This window comes from Euprymna scolopes, chromosome 16, assembly GCF_053919585.1.
Source record: "Euprymna scolopes isolate OS-2025 chromosome 16, ASM5391958v1, whole genome shotgun sequence".
Classification (NCBI taxonomy): Eukaryota; Metazoa; Mollusca; class Cephalopoda; order Sepiida; family Sepiolidae; genus Euprymna; species Euprymna scolopes.
Window position 1 is genome coordinate 39,589,289 of NC_136497.1, and position 18,623 is coordinate 39,607,911.

Here is an 18,623-nt window from a genome sequence, read left to right on the forward strand (position 1 = left end):
TATGACAGACCAACAAAAATGCTACTTCAAATTTTAATTGTAACAAAAGAATCGATCCAATATTCATGTTTACAGATCTAAATGTTATTTCCAACTGAAGCTATTAAAGCTTTTTTGTATATTATTTGGATTTTTCAGATTATTGTTCTCATCTGAGATATTATTATTACAGCGTTTCGCCAGATGTTACTCTTCTTCAGGTGTCTTTTATCCAAATCAAGAATCTGTATGAAATTTAAAATGAGATCCCTTATTTAATTCAAAAAAATATATTGTTCTCATTTCATCAGCCATGACCGGATAGAAGTTTTAAGTAATTATTATTTATATTTTAGTATCGCCTTATTGAACCTTTAACTTTTAGAAGTTCATTACTTAAGATGAATTGTTATTTAGTACTTTATTCGCTATATGACACGTCAATGTGGGGGTTTTATCGACGAAACGTTGTGAGAATTACACCCAAGATGAGGACAGCCGTCCAAATAAGTCAAACAGTATAAATTATCAATCTTCTTTTATGTATATGTTGCTTTAGGTTGATTCTAAACAAACATTTAACATTATACTGTAATAATTCTACAGTAATTCTATAATTTTGACCTAGACATTACATTTTACGAAGCATAGTTTTGCCTAGCAAAATATAAGGGAACAGTGGAAAATGGTGCCATAAATTCAAACTTGTATTATTTTAGTTAAAATGATATTTCTACTGTTTAACAATATAATAATACTACTGCAGATTACATAATCGATAATTACTCAAAACAATTTAAGTGACATCAATGTCTGATAATCCTTTAATGAATAGGAGTCTGTAGATATTGTTTGCTTCTCTTTCTAATTTATCTGTTGGGGGTAATTATCTGGATATTTCTCTTGGACAGATATATGTCTATGTATGAAGACAACAAACATTTTATTTTAAAACACATTTTATAAATTTAACCGTGGAGCTATTATCCTTAACTAGATTTTATTCTAGCTTATGAGTTGTCCATATTTATCCGAACTTTCATCATGTATGTGTTCTCATTAAAAAAACTATATAACATAATTAAAAAGAAAGAAAGGCATATATTCTCGGATTTGGGTCCATATGTGACTCTGATGCCAAACCGAGTGAACCATAGAAATGAGTGTTTTGCAAACACTTAACTTCAAAACATAGTGCTACAAAGTAATATGTAACACAAAGTATTACTTCACACAACTGGCTTACTGAAATCAAGGATCTCTCTCGAGATCCACAATAACAACAAATTCTAAGCATAAATCCCAAGGATGCTGAAATAAACGGAAGTGATTTTGGTACTAAAATTAATTTCTATAAAATTTCTCATTCGGCTGATATTATTTTTTTTTTACTGCATGTCTATTATAAACAAGGACGTTCATGCTTAAAATGCGACTATTCAATATTCACATCAAGCAATGAAAATCCTATTATACGCTGAAAAGTCACTGACCGACTAACAAAGCCTCTAATACAAATGCGATGATGCATCTCAAAATGATTAACTCAAGAAAACTGTGTGGTAAAAGACAGTTACAAATCATTCTTTGCAGACTGAGATCATTTCCTAAAATAAATATTTAAATGCCTTAGTCGTCTATATTCTTTAAATAGGGTTTCTTTCATAATTTCGCTATTCAGTGAATTTTTTTTTACATGTTTTGTTTCATATAGTCGAAAAGAGCGTTTTTACACAAATATAATGAGAGAGTTGAGACAAGATCATGACAACACTAAACAAAAATGATGTTCTGCTCTACATAGAAAAAGCTTTTCAGGTGAAAAAATGATTCGTTCTGCTTCCAAAATTATCTGAATTAGTATGTTCATCTTTTTCATTAAAATGCATCAGCTGACAAATGCGTTATTCAGGTGTTAATGTTGCATTCAGTAATTCTAAGACAAGATAACACAAACTTTTCACTTCGATGATGTATACTTATTAATCATTTATACTCGTTTACTCATCATCATTAAATGCATATAAATATAAACGTTAAGCAAAGAAGAAGCAAAAAGAAGAAGAATTAAGACGTGCTCTCACTCTGATTATAAATCAGTTTTGCAAATAGCAATTTCATATTTTTAATATGACGCTTGAACTATACCATACTGTTACTACATTAAATAAAAATATGCTTATTTTATATTATTATATGGATAATGATCGGCCGAGGAAAACAAAAATACTTAGTTCTCTCTGCACCCTGCAGTAGATTTCTGGTAGGTGCTCTCTCCTCGAACTTCCCATTCTCCTTGACTATTCACAACTTTTTGATGTTATGCTAGCTTTTGTTATTGTCTGTGTTTTTCATGTAGCTCTACATTTATGAGATTTCTGGCAGTTTCTTTTCCCATCGGCTCACATAATGAACTTTATGTACTTTTGTTCTATTTATATTTCAACTTACTTGTGGTCATTTCACGTTTGTTGTTTATGTCAGTTGGTTTTCTCATTTAAGTAATTTTCTTAGTATATAACCTGTTTTAATCATCGTTGTATGTTGTATAGTGTCACTCTTCCATTGGGTTTAAAAATTATTATTATTATTATTATTATTATTATTATTATTATTATTATTATTATTATGATTATGATTATTATCATCAAAATTGAGATTAGTATTAGTGCACATTACTCGTTGATTCGTTGTGGTTTGCATATCTATCATGGTAACGTTCTTGTTTATGATGCAGACATAGAAGCACATTTCTTGCATTTAATATAATAAATTTATTTTATCAAGTTTTTTGTCTTTCTAATCTCTCTTAAGTGATTGAAAATCGTCATATACATTACATCTAATTCACTAGCAAGTTCTCGAACAGTTGTGCATGGATTGGCTTCGACTAACACTCTTAATTGATCATTGTCAACATCCGATGGCTGACCAATATGCTCATCGTCAAGATTCTCATCGTCGCCACAAAATTTCTTAAATCACCATTGTGCTGTGCGTTCAGTAGTGGTTCCTTGGTCAAACACTGTTTCAGCAGCTTTTCGACATGGCGTGAATTGAAATAAGAAAATTATGCGAATTTGCTTTTTCCCATTTAATATAATAAATTTATAATTTTATTGTTTCAATTTCAAATTAATGTATTATATGTGACTGTAAGTTATAAATCCGCAGCCTAAAATACAATGTTTAAGAATTTCAGGAATAACAAAGACGTTCTGACAGAAAATATAAAGATCACCCACCTTTTTGAAGTCATTATATGAAAAATATCAACATTTTGGATTATTTTTATAGCATTAAACAATTGAAAAATCATAATCAAGATTTAAATGTCTAAATAGTATATTTAAATATAAATAGTAGATCAAAACAAACCTACCACACTGTTTAGCACCCACAACAACACATTATTTAATCCATGGATTTAATTTTCAAAAATTTAAAAAAGGGCGAAAAAATTTCAACATAGAAATTAAAAACTTGACATGATGTTTTTTTTTTTAATATCATACGCTTAAATAACAATCGAAAATGTAAAATGTTTGTTATGTTTATTAATATTCTTGCTTTAATAGTAATGTGTCATATTCGTTCCGGTTTGGCAAAATTATGAGAAATTGACAACTTCAACTAATTTTAAAGGCAACAAAAGTTTCTCGGTTGTATAAACAACATAGAAATGATAAGAGTGAATTTTTACATCCAGAAGGATAATGAGGCTCGTTCGTTTCATTTTAATTATAAAATTTATAGATACATCTTTTTTCTTTATTATTTTCAAAATGAAATTATGGGTTGCAATTTTTATTAAACATTGCTGTGTAAACTGTAGTTCCTGTAAACTCTAACAACATACATTTGTTCTGTAGGCTCTGTTGAAAAATAGATATCAAAATATTTTTTAGAAAGTGGCAATGCTTGAATTTGTATGGTATGAGAATTAGTATGTCTATATGTAACGAAAATCAAATTTGCATTAATCCTGTAAGAATAAAAACATATCAAGTTGACAAGAAGGTTCTTTCGATTTTTAACTTTTAAATTCAGACGAAATAAGCATCATTAGTATCCACACACACAAGTGTATTTATGCCAGTAAAGTAAAAATCTTGCGTTCTGCTCACGATGAAGTCGTTGAAGGTGTTTTTGATATCACTTAGGTTTTTGATGCATTTTTCATGCAAAAAGTTGTCAAAATGCTTTAAAAAGTGGTATTCAGTAGATGAGAGGTCTAGAGAGTATGGTGAATGAGGCAAAGTTTCGTAGCTCAATTCGTTCAACTTCTGCAGGGTCAGTTTAACAACATGCGGTCGAGCATTGCTGTGGAGCAGAATTGGTTTTTTTCTGTTCACTAATGCTATGTGTTGTTGTGAAAGTTATGGCGCATTTTATCCATTTGTTGACAGTACTTCTCAACAATAATGGTTTTGCTTGCATTCAAAGAGTGTAATAGATGAGACCGGTTGCAGCCCCCCCCCAAGCAGTAAATATAACCTTCTTTTGATGCAACTCTGGCTTTGGAGCTTCATCAGCGTCTAATCACTGATTTGAGGGTCACCAGTTGTTGTAAAGAACCCACTTTTTACCGCAAGTCACAAGCCCGTCGAGAAACGTGTCGTTCTGTTGCATAAAAGAAGAGAAGGTGACACTTCATAATAGCGTTTCTTTTGGTTGTCGTTCAATTCGTGGAGCTTCCATTTATCAAGTGGTTGAAAATCGTTGTATACTTTACGTCATTCAGAATCAAGTTCTCAAACAGTTGTGCATGGATTGGCTTCGACTAACGCTCTTAATTCATTGTTGTCAACATCCGATGGCCGACCAATATGCTCATCATCAAGATTCTCGTCGCCGCCATGAAATTTCTTAAACCACCATTATGCTGTGCGTTCAGTAGTGGTTCCTCGGCCAAATGCTTCATTGATATCGCCAGCTGTTTCAGCAGCTTTTCGGCATAGTTTGAATTGAAATAAGAAAATTATGTGAATTTGTTTTTTTCCCATCTGGTATTCAACGTCAATGTGTATATATGGAAAATTATATACGTATATATGTGTGTGTTCGTGTATATATATATATATATATATATATATATATGTATATGTATATATATATATGTATGTATATATATATATATAGTGTGTGTGTTCGTGTATGTATATATATATGTATATATATATATATATGTATATATATATATGTATATATATATATATATATATATATATATATATATATATATATATATATATAATCAAATACACTAGGATATGCAAACATAAATGTGAATAATGAAAGATAAAGAGGTATAAATAGAATAAAATGCCTAACATCACTTTTTCATTTTTTTATTTCTTTATTTTTTTGTCCCTGGTACAATGATGAACGACTCTTAATGCATAATAATATTCGTTATTTCATCTATAGAAGAAAAATTCCTGTATGTTGCATTATGCATTAAGATTGTATTATCCATGCCCCTGTTCCTCGTTATTTATCAAAACAAATAAAAATGGGTGTTGTTTCATCTTTTAAAGTTAATTTTTTCCATTTAAAATATTTCGAAGACATGAAAATGAGATGTTTACAAATCCAACAGAATTATATCGAATGAGAGGAATATGTTGTTTGAGGATTTCTTTTTTGTTTTGACTGCTCATATTTTATTTGTCACTTTATCTCATGTATATATATATATATATATATATATATATATATATATATATATATATATATATATATATATATATATGTGTGTGTATATATATGTATGTATATATACTTCTGTATGTTCTTAGTATTTTATGGGAGTGCATCCATGTGAATAAAGAAATTGTACATTTTGTGTCTTTGTTCATATAATTGGTATTTATGAATCTTACTGTTCATGCCTGTTCATGTAATTGGTATTTTTAAATCTTATTGAAATGTACGAGAACTTTGCATGCGTCTTTTTGGAACTGTACATGTATCTAATTTTACATTTTATTGTTTATGTAGGGATCATTTTGTTCATGTTTGAAATTCGTGTATATAAATTTTATTTTGCATATTGGAAAATTAGGCGGATTTTTTATGTTTGAATTTTCATGTAGCTTTATTGCTTTGTCCTGATTTACCAAGAATCAGCCAATCTCCAATAACATACCATATTCTCGTCAGTTGGTTATTAAAAATAGCTAGTATTCTAAATTGCTTCCTGAAACAAATGATTTTTACATATATAATTAATGATATTATGAAGTAAGGATTAATTTTGTATCAATTTAAAAATAAGTAATATACTATTGCTATGAATGTGAACATTGTTCATATTATTTATTCAGAAACTAATTTATGAAATACTCTTTCTGATATTAAGTTTTCTTTGTAGCCTCAAACTTTATGTGCTATATGTAAGATCTAATTTATTGGTTTGACGATAAAATATGCTTTGTTTACCTGAGGCATTTTACTTTATTTTTATTCTTTCATGTTGTTTGATGTTTCGAAATGGAATACTTATTAAAGATTATCAAAAACAAGGATTAGTTTAGCTAGGATTATTCAAATAAAGAAATCAGTTATGTACATAATACCTGGATCATAGATAAAATCCAAGTTGATAGCTTATCGAGATGAGCAAACTGCCAGATTATGCTAGAAAATACTTAGAGCAATGTTTTTAGTGGTTCAGTTAAAATGTCCGAATGTCATTTTCCTGTTCGTCTTAATATTTTTGTCTACTCAATGAAATCCAGTCCTCTAAAAATGTAGATTTTTTTTAAATAGTTTTAGAAAATATTTTTGTTTTTCTTTTTAATTTATATAAGAGTGCATTGTTAATACGAACACAAAAACGATGAAGTGTTATATCCGAAAGAAAATCTGGTCCGAAGTTATGTTAATAGACGAAGCGTTGTAAAATGAATATGTGATCCACGATGTATCAAATATAATAATATCCAGCAATTAACATTTCCTCAATTAGTCAATGTAACTTTCTCACTAGTTTACAAAGATAATATTTAAAAACTTTACGTATATAGAGTTGTTATTTGTTACTGATTTTGTTGTTGTTTCTTTTTTTTTTTTTTTTTCAAGGATATTATGAGTAATCGATCTAGTTTACGCATCGGAAAAGACTAATAAGATTTAAGCTGATTAAACATCTGTCTGCCGTTGTGCATGTTAAAGGATTTAAAATCTGTCGGATAAAACCTGATTTCTTCTCTATTTTAGCTTATCAGACTAATTAGAATATGTCATGCAGATTTCAAACAAAACTTTCATAGTTGCATAGTGAATAATGAATGTAAGTCAGTTTTCGCTTAACGATTAACTTGTCAACTTCACATAATGATCTATACTTACTCATAGTCGTTGCAATCTTACACGCCCTAATATTTACATCAGTAAATCATCCTTCCAGATTTGATTCACATCGGCATTAAGGTTTATCAGCTAATTTACATATTGCTTTTCTCTTTATCAAGGATAATCTTTTGCCAGACACATACGATTTTTAATCCTTAAATTATAAAATATATTTTAAGTAATCATTTAAGTATAACCTGAGGGTTTGTGTATTTTTAAATCGTCTCCAAAATATATAATATCGCTGTTAATGTTTTTTGTGAATGTGTCATATTGTTTTCTTTAGTTTGACTTAAAATAGTCTCAAACATCGACTGCGTTGTTTTGCAAAAGAATAATATATATTAATCGATTAGTGAATGATTGTTTAAGCAATGGAATAGATATTAAATGAAATTCACAGTTTGACAATAAACTGTCGGTTTATTTATGTCGTATAAACTTAAAACTAAATCCAAGATCTTTTGTATCAGTTTAGAATGTACTTATTTGATATTCGATCAATAATCAAATCAATTCTAAAGCTATAAAGTTAACAGTAAATTATTGAAAACTTATGTACCCTTATGCTGCAAGAAATTTACCAGCAACCTTTGCCATATATATGAAATATTACTTTCTAGCTTATTATAATATTCTAATGCTTATAATACTTTATCTATAAACCGATAAAGTTGATTTTTTTCTCACCCTAACATATACTCAGTGATGGATATGCGAGGAACTATATAAAAGTTAATTAATTTGGATATTTTTGGAAAAACGAGTGTTAACAGCTTATTCAGTCTTTATGGTTTCTTAGTTGATTGGTTTAATTTTACTATTACGCTGAATTCTATTTATGCATATTTTCTACATTCTGCATAATTGCATAGAATTTAAGATGAAAATATTCTAGCTCATGAATATATATATCTTTCTATAATATAAAGCTGAATGTTTGTGTGTGTGTGTGTGTGTGTGTGTGTGTGTGTGTGTGTGTGTGTGTGTGTGTGTGTGTGTGTGTGTGTGTGGTCACGAATAGGTTCCTATATGGTTTACTATTTTTTAAAAACTGATTGCATATAATGATAGAAGATGTATCGAGACACAGGAATGGGTATGTTTGATCTGGCAGAACGGTGGTTCATTAAAATTGTGGGGTCTGTGTTCGCGCCTGGTTCACAAAGTATGAAAATAAAAAAATTAAAAATTAAAAAAAAAACGTTTACAAGTGTTTTTGATATAGATGTACATAAGAATACTTTGATAAGTATATTTTAACTTAAATAGGGATGGTATAATAAAATTGTGGAGTCTGCATTTGCGCCTGGCCTCCATAGAATGTAAATAGGCACAAACTTTGATAAAGACTTTTCATATCTATCTGCGTAAGTATACTTTGATAATTATGTTTCAGTTTGAAGAAATAGGGTATGATAAAATTATGGGGTGTTCGTTCCCACCTGACCTCCATAGAATGGAAATATGTCACAAAGTTTAACAAGGTTTTTTAATATAGATCCACAGAATATTGTGATAAGTGTTTCAGTGTGAACAGGTATGGTATAATAAATTATAGGGTTTATCTATTTTATTTTTACTTTCATCATATTTTGCTTTGGTTTTGATACCCCCAAATTCAACCCAAATTTACAACCCTTCCTTTTCATAACCTATCATACTTTCATAAATCAGAGTCCATTTTCTGTAGGCTGTTTTTGAACCCAGTCAACGACGGGTACTTTATATATATATATATATATATATATATATATATCGTTTTATCCTCTTAGTTACACATGTATCGGTTACTGCAAATAAAACGGTAATAAAAAATATATATATTTGCTCTGCAATTGTATTGAGTACTTTCTTCAGGCTTTTAATAATTACCATTTTTGCTATATATATATATATATATATATATATATATATATATATATATATATAAAGTTGTCATATCGATTGGTTTCCTAGATGAAACTCACGTGATTATCAAAGCAGGCCAGAGCTGGCATATACTCTGTTTATTATACAAACAATATTGGTTACATATGTGCATACATGTTTCAGTGGACTCCCAATTCCAAGATAACACCTCATCAGACCAAAAAAGAATCAATACCAGCTTGGCAGTATTTTGTGTGAACAGTTGCCAGAGATGTTGGAAACTCTGTTCCATTGTCTATCCTTGTGGCCATGTCACTAATAAGGGTGCTGGAGGTAAACGTTTCAACTGGGCTGACGTTATCCGAACCTTGGTTTAACCCCTAAGGAGGCTGTCCTATCAGCAGGTGCAAAGTATTGGGGCTGCTGTATTGCCATTTGGTGAATGGATTCTGGACCATGCAGTAGCTTCTGGTGGGGCCTCACAATGCCATATTAGTGGTTAATTCTTACGGCTTTACCTTTTCATGTGCCACAAAAATAAAAAAATTCATTTCTTTTTCTCATACCTTCCCTCTTTGCCCTGCTTTAAGCAAGTTGGGTTGCACTTGCTCACACTACTGCGTTTATATTTGCACTCTATCGCCCCCACAACAGTGGAATTACTATCTTTAATAGCATAACTGAGAAAATTGACCATGCCCTGTCTGTGTACCCCTCAGCTAACATTCATGTCTGTGGGGACTTCAATGTTCACAACGTGGAATGTTTAACCCACTCAAACAAGGCTGATGACGAGGGGAGGTTTTGACACGATTTCTCCATTGCTTATAACCTCATTCAGTTTATCCAAGAACTCACCCATGTTCCCGACACTGACGATCAGTACGCAAGTCTCCTAGACCTCTTTCTTACAATTTGCCCTGAGCTATGCTCAGCTTTCGTTCAGTCTTCACTGGGATCTTCCGACCACTCTGTTGTATCAGTTAAGATAAAAACAAAATGTAATAGGTCCTCAGACATACCTTTCCATCGTACAGTATATCGATACTCTATGGCTGACTGGGATAGCTTCCATACATTTATATCAGACCTACCTCTGTGTGCCATGTTTAAAAAGGATGTGTACCCTATAGTATCAGATCTGACAGAATGGTTAACTGTAGGTATAGACAGTTTCATACCCTTGAAAAATTTCCAGCAAAAACCTAACAGCCAGCCGTGGTTCTCCCCAGAATGTGCTGCTGCCATTGCGTCCACAAATCACTTTTTCCATTGCTTCCAACATAATAGATGTACTGCGACTAAAGCCGCTTCCAGACCGCCAACAACCACTGTAAAAACGTAATAAACAAGGCGAGAGAGTTGTATGCTCAGTCCATCAAGTCCAAGGTAGCTGAGCAGCAGCTTGGTTCCCATCAGTTCTGGCAAATAGCAAACAGAATCCCCAACAGAATTGTGTGCTCTATTCCAACTATCATAAATGGACCTGAAGTAATCTCGTCAGAATCAGACAAAGCCAATCTCTTTGCCAAGAACTTTGCAGCTAATTCTACCCTTTATGACCAAGGCCGCCAACCCCCAGTATTTCCTTGTATATCAGAAAACATGCTATGTGACATACAAATATCTGTACGTGATGTTGCCAAGCTAATTAAAAACCTTGATTCCAGTAAGGCAACTGGCCCTGACGGCATTCCAATTATAGTGCTCAAAAGGATTCAACCAGAACTAGCGCCCATACTTACAAAGTTATTTAAGCGTTGTCTTAAGGAGAAATGCTTCCCAACACCTTGGAAAATCTCATCAGTATGCCCTGTATTTAAGAATTATGTGATCGCTCATCTCCCTCTAGGTACAGACCAATAAGTCTCCTATGCATCATGAGTAAGCTGCTGGAATGTGTGCTAAATAAAGAAGTAGTCAACCATCTCAGCAAAAATACCCTTCTTAGTGACATGCAATATAGTTTCCGTTCTGCTAGATATACAACAGACGTGCTTACAGTTATATCTCATAGGATTGGCGAATCCCTCGACGGAGGCTTCATCTCAAGGGCAATAGCTCTTGAAATATCAAAGGTCTTTGATAAAGTATGGCATAAAGGTCTACTTCACAAGATCTCCAGTCATGGTATGGATGGAAATGTCTTCTCAACTATTAAATCATTTCTCTCTGATAGATTCTTAAGAGTAGTGGTTGATGGGCAGAAATCAGAAGCTCTCAGTATTAATGCTGGAGTCCCTCATGGGTCCATCCTGGGTCCAACTCTCTTCCGGATCTACATTAATGATCTTCTACAGGAACATGAATATGAAAATATTGACACCTATAAAAGGAAATGCAATTATTTTTCCATTCATTTTAAACTACAGTAAGAAATAAATCATGAACATATAAGATATTAAAATATTTTATGAAACATTTCCTTGTCAAAGATTTTACAAGATGCATACATTCATGTGTATATTCGTATGAAGCAATGGCTACTCTGCTACGATAATAAGCAAACATATCATATAGATCAATTCACTTGTCTGAAGTATATTCATCCAATCAACATCACTTTAAGTACCATGTGAATGCCACATTAATAATAATTATGTATCAGATAATATGCACACATTTAGAGTTAATTTACAATTGTCTACATCTGAATGCTTCAAATCATTAAGAAGAAATTCAGCAATGATTCAATTTTATGAAGAGAAATTTTGATTCCAAGAATTAGAATCTATTGAAAACACTTTACAGGTTTAAGAGAAAAGTCAACTTGGAGACAGCTTCCGGTTTTAAAATCGAAATTGATAAGCAGTTTTTATCGAAGAGCATAAATTTTTATGTCTGATATTTCCTTGGGGGGGGGCAGATTCATACTTTGTTTCTATCATTTTTTAATATTAAGACATAAACAAATCAAACTGCTTTTTATAATAGTATATGTTTTATTGCAAGTAATCAAATAAAACTTTTTCATAATTGGAATATTTTGCTTTTTTATTACAAATAATCGAATCAAACTTTTTGTTGGGAGAGGGTCTTTAACTCATTAGGTGATAGCATATGGTTTTACGACCTTACTTCTAGGACATCGGATTAGTGATAAACGAAATTTGGTTAACTCTTTTAAGTAAACGCACACAAACTATTGAAATTAAAAGTTCTGCCAAAATCTAAGTGGTCTAGAATTATGAGAGAATATTGTTTTAGTATAACCAGTTTTTGAGTAGATTTTTTTCTCTTTAACGAATTTACTTTCTAGAATTCCTTTAATAAGCATAATACCAGAAAACATTAAACGCATATAGGTAAAAAACAAATAGTGGTTGACACTGCTTGAATTAGACGATCTGACTATTTCAGATATTTTAACAAAGAATGGAAGTATAAAAATCAGAAAAATATGTTCCTTTGCCACTGTTCCAGCATTCGAATATATTTGATTTCTCACGTTTAATGGGAATTGAAATCGTTGACAAAGACTAAGTTATTCTCAAAAAGCTCATAAGAATAAATTATCATTCTCCAGATATAACCCTGAAACAAAAGCTGTTTTTATAATGGAAGGTCAATGCACTATAGAAATCGAAAACAAAGTCATATTTTTCCTGTAACGCCACTCCTTTCCTAAAGAAGTACTGCATTAGCTTCCGTTACTGGTTTAAAGATTTAATAAAAAGGAAATAGACACAACACTTAGCAAGTGGTGACTTGAATTTTCTGCATTACAATAGGGCTGTCCATCATTCCCGTCTCTTGCAAATTTTTTTTACAACAGCTAAAATCATCATTAAAATGTAAGTGTTTGACTCTAGACTATATTAAGAGAAAAGTCAGAACACTACTTACTTTGCAGTTGATTTTGAAAAGTGGATAGATTTCTAGAATATTTATTTGTTGAGGTTAACAATTGTTGCTCTAAACATTCTACTTTTCATTGATATAATTTCTACCTTTCATACATAGTAGATAGTTATTGTATAAAAATAGCAATCGTTACGATTACACCCTTATGTTAGCTCATGCATTCTTCACTATGTGTCTACATGATACTGTTTCCGACTCAATTAAATCAATAAAAACCTCTTTCAATACGTATTTTTATTAATTTATTGATGTTTTCTTTAAAATTTTCAAAAAAGCTTTTGAACAATCCATTTGATGTGCTTAAAATAATGGCACAACTCCTTAATTAAACACTATATTTCTGGTGAATGTATTATAGGAAATGTGCTCTGGTTGAAAAGCTGTATTTTGATACCTTATTTGTTTTACTCTTAAGTCTTCCTACTAATATTTAATCTTCATGTTGGTTAATAATTCAAAGTCTGCTAACAGAAAAACCTCCAAAACATTGTTCTCTAATTTACTTCTTCTGCCAGATTAAACTAACTTTAAAATAGAATGACCATATGCAAGATAATCTGGTAACAAATATCAAATCCGTCTCTCATCTTGCAGCATATTTTATGGAAGACTGCAAGTAGCATTTTGCATGATATACAATTCTTAAAGCTAACTATCTGTAGGTGGTATGATAAGCACTTCAACTGATGTAACTATCCAGGCTTCTGCATGTATTCCGTGAAAATGCGGTAGCTATTATAAAAAAGGTCTTTTCCTGAATTTCATATCTTTACTTTGATGTCCGCATTTTATATCTCTTAAAATGATGTACTTATAAATGTAAACTTCTTTCGTTGGTTACTTTAATTTTAGCACATCACTTCTCGATCACTTGTTCCATGGGTGATCTTCCGACTTCTAAACAACTTTAGTTTCACTTTCTAATAAAATCTATGCATGCAAGTATGTGTGCACATATCTTCCAAAGTATATTTACCATTTCTTTTCATCGTTTTCACATTGGTACATATTAAATAATTAAAACAATTATTGTTATAACTTTAAAAATGTTAATGCACATACAGTCCATGACTGATCTCAAATATTTTTCTTTTCTAGATGATTGTTAATATGCGCATTTGCATATATAGTTTAAGAAAGTCTCACATAAGAAATAAATATGAATATTTTGTACTTGTTAATCCTAAGATAAAAAGCAAGATTGTGTATCTTGATTTTTAAGGTGCGCTGATCACTATGAGAAGTATTTTCACAATTTTTTTTTATCTTATCGTTAAAGTAAATATCATAAATATTCAAGTTTTCACTTTAGACTGAATTTCTAAAACATTTATAGATTTTACTATTTTAACATCACCGTTCGAGCATCAGAATCTTGCATAATGTGCAAGCCATATCTGTATGTTTAGGTGTCAACATGTATGAGGTTTAGGATACTGTCATTCTAACCATTAATATTTATTAATTTCTGAATACTTATTGACTGAGACTTGTTATTCTATGGTGGAAACTAATCGATATTTAGTGAGAGAGAATTAATAACTTCTGATAATAATAATTATAGCAAATTTTCCCGGTACATATAAATTATTATGAACAAATTTTCAATTTACATAAATATGGCATATTAGTAAGCATAATAGGTAAACTTCACTGTAAATATAAGTATGACAAAAGTAGTTTTTCTTTTTCCTTTCTCTTTTTTTTATCTGTCTCTTTGATTCTCAACTCTCTCTTTCTGTCGTTTCTATCTTTCTCTATCTATCTTTATATATATATATATATATATATATATATATATATATATATATATATATATATATATAAAACAAAAATACCATCAATTGTTGACGTTATGTTGTTTTGAAAAAGAAAAAACCGAATGAATTTATGAAATAATCAACGTTTCGTCTCTATTGTAGAGGACATCTTCAGGATATTAAAAGGAAAAATGCATAAAAAGAAAATGATCATAGACCATACGAAAATGAAAAGAAAATAGTGTTAGAATCCTAACACATGTTTTTCCTTCCCGATATGGGTAGGATTCTAACACTGTTTTCTTTTCATTTTCGTATGGTCTATGATCATTTTCTTTTTATGCATTTTTCCTTTTAATATCCTGAAGATGTCCTCTGCAACAGGGACGAAACATTGATTATTTCATAAATTCATTCGTTTTTTTTTCGTTTTTCAAAACAACATATATATATATGTATATATATATATATGCATATATATATATATATATATATATATATATATATATATATATATATATAGTTAGTTAGTTAGTTAGTTAGTTAGTTAGTTAGTTTGTATCTCCGTGATATAAGCGCCGTTTGAATTTTAAAATGAAATACGTATGTTATACGTTTATAAGAGCAAAGATTTGTAAAAAAAAAAAAAAAAAAAAACTCTTATTCGTTTAAAATCAATATTTCAACTTTTTCTTCAAAATATTTTTAACATCTATTCAATTAACTGCTGTTGAAATTGTACTTCTCAACCCTCTAAATGATTTCTAGTATTATCATAATTTCTAGATAAGTTGTGAAAGTACTTAAAATAGTATGATGATATTGACACATCTGTCTATAAAAAGGTAAAAAATAAAGGTTAATTTATAACTAATATCTATTTTACTTTGGACAAAAATGTCTATTGTTATAACATATACATTTGTACATCGTCTTTTTTATTATTTGAAAGATAATAATAGTTACCTTTTATTCTTATTATCATTTTGCCCCCTTTCTTTGTTTTATCATATTTATGATTTCTTATCTTTATTTTCAGGTAAGTTCCTGTCATATACTCAATGCAGAGGTAGGCTACATATTAAATATTTATTATTTATTTTATTATCATAAATTTATAGAAATTATATCTATTTAAATAATTTTATCAAATACAAAATTACTTTGTCTGCTACACTGTAAAAATAAAATAGTCTCATAATCGTAGTAAAATGTAAGTGCAGAAATATTTTTGAGTTGTATCTATGTACCATAACATTAATATTTGTATCAATAAAAACTATCCTAATTTATAATATTGTAAAGAAATAAAATATAGTTTCCTAACATTTTACATTAAACTTTTAATGTGTAATCAACTGAAGTCCTTTTATTATTGGTATATAAGTATTTTATGAGATATATAAATAAGCACCAAACAAAGTAAAAGTTTGATTTTTGAAATCCTAACCATCATGTTGATTTCATGTGTGAATTTTGTCGTATTATTATTATTATTATTATTATTATTATTATTATTATTATTATTATTATTATTATTATTATTATTATTATTATTATAATAATAATAATAATAATAATAATAATAATAATAATAATATTTTCATTAGGAGAAATTAACTAATTATTTAAGTTTATTGAAATTTTATGAGTACTTAAAATATTTATTAAATTATTTCAGTTATTTAGTATATGTTTTATAAGTGCATTAAAACAAATGTGGCAAATAGTATGATCTAAGTTAACATATAGCAATACATATAACAGCAATCGAAATGTTAGCACATCACTCAATAAATAATGGACTTGAGATATAGATTGTGCCACTAATAAAAAAGCCTTTAAAATCTGAGCACTATCAGATTAGTAGTTTACAAACTACAGTTATTTAAGTGAAGTTTAAATATTGCAAATTTTCAAACTAATGGAACAAATCTGAATGTCATGCAATGATAAAGCATTGCTTTTTGACAGAAAATGCTATTCAATGGTTTGATAAGTATTATTTATGCTCTGCTCCATTAATAAAAACGGTCAAGAAACGATATGCTGACTTTAAACACTGTCAAATATATACAAATGATATTGTATGCTCACGTTGCCTATATTCAGCAGTTATGCCTAAAAACATTAAAAGTCCACAAACTCGTTTTGGCAGATTGTAAACTTAAATTACAATAAATAGCAGAGTGGTTGAAGATACCAGAAAACAGTGCATCTACTATTCTGCATCATTTGTCAATGAGAATGTTGTGATCAAAGTGTTGCATTTGCTGGCGGTTTAATCACTAACAGCAATGTGTTAATAATTTAACTGTTCAAATTGAACCAACATGCAAATATCAGCAAGTAAGATATTTGTCCTTTGTATTTTGGGATGTGTAAAGTATTTTTTCATTGATTACCTTGAAAAGGGAATAACCATAAATAGCAAATATTACATAAAATTATTTATCAGTTTGAAGAAAGAAATCATAAAAATACGATCACAAATGAAGCATAAAAGCGTACTGCACTGTGTCCCAAATCAATCACATCCACACTATTCCTTTGATTTTACCTCAAAAGAAAATTCTAAGCAAAAAGATTTCGCTCCAATTAAGAAATAATGCTTGAAACTGGGGTGTATTGTGAAGTTAAATTTATTTTTTAAAAAGGCATACAATTGTTAGAGAAGCATTGGAATCGGTGTATTACTGAAGAAAAGAAGTACATATATGAATTTTGTCTACAACTTACTGTTTATTAGTTAGGTTTGGGACATTTCAGCGATGTGTTAACACGTAGAAAATTTTTTAAATATTACCTTGTATATATGTAGGTAAAGATATACGTTTTGTTACAGATAAACAATACAAAAAAAGATTTCAGTAATTATGTTTTTATTCACCTTTCACAAAGTTCATATACTTGATGGACCGTTTCATTGACATATGAACTATGATAATAGAGAGTTATATATCCTGGGTATTTCATAAGTGCAACTCCTCATGAGCCCAAATATCGTGTACAGAAACATTAGAAAAAACACAAAAAACAACTACAAAACTTTTTAAATGCACTTGTGATGTTAGGTTGTATAAGAGTGGTTACTTTGATCCAAATCCGACTGTTCCTCTTTAATCGGATTTTTTAGATTATCGATTTTAATTAGATGCATTTCAATACAAACTCTATATAAGAACATCTCCAAACACAAAGTACATTTATGTGAAATTGTTTTAAAAATCGATCCAGTCGTTTTAGAGTCCATAGGGAATGAACTCGCACACATAGAGACACACACGCACAGACACACACAGACAAAGTGTCTTTTATATATAAGGATTATATAATATATTAGCAGTTTAGCCCGGCTTTGCTCGGGCCCTATGTACTGTTCATAACTTTATGTGCATATGTATTTATATATTAAAAAGTTTGACTCATGTCCAGGTAACCTACATCTAAAATTTCAAGTGTTTAGACCCAAAATTAACGGAGGAGTTTGCTAGAGTCTGTAAAGGTTAACTCTTTTAACTTTGACCTCTCCGCAGACAAATTTTCGCCCAAGAACTTATTAAAAAGCTTCTGCATGTCTGAACACCCTTTATGTAAAATTTCAAATGTTCAGACCCAAAATTGGCTGAATAGTTGCTAGAGACCGCAAAGGTCAAATCTTGTGAACTTTGATCCCTCTGCAGCCAAATTTTCGGCCAAAAACCGATTAAAAAGCTTGCCCTATATCTGGATACCCATTATGTAAAATTTCAAATGTTTAGACAAGAAATTGGCTGAGTCATTTGGTAG

The 18,623-nt window shown here is 30.0% G+C and overlaps 1 protein-coding gene across 47 annotated transcripts in view; it reads left to right on the forward strand.

Moving 5' to 3' along the window:
- Window positions 1–18,623, forward strand: part of LOC145295917 (uncharacterized) — a 456,043-nt gene that overhangs the window by 130,619 nt on the left and 306,801 nt on the right. For 25 of the 47 annotated variants that reach the window (XR_013869907.1, XR_013869909.1, XR_013869906.1 and 22 more), the window contains exon 2: window positions 15,874–15,903. The exons of the other annotated variants lie outside the window; for them this stretch is intronic. Coding sequence is in view for 17 of the 25 variants with exons in the window: in XM_080141722.1 (XP_079997848.1) it covers window positions 15,874–15,903 (30 nt within the window). In the remaining 8 variants the exon portion in view is untranslated. The remainder of the gene's footprint in view (window positions 1–15,873; window positions 15,904–18,623) is intronic. 47 annotated transcript variants of the gene reach the window in all.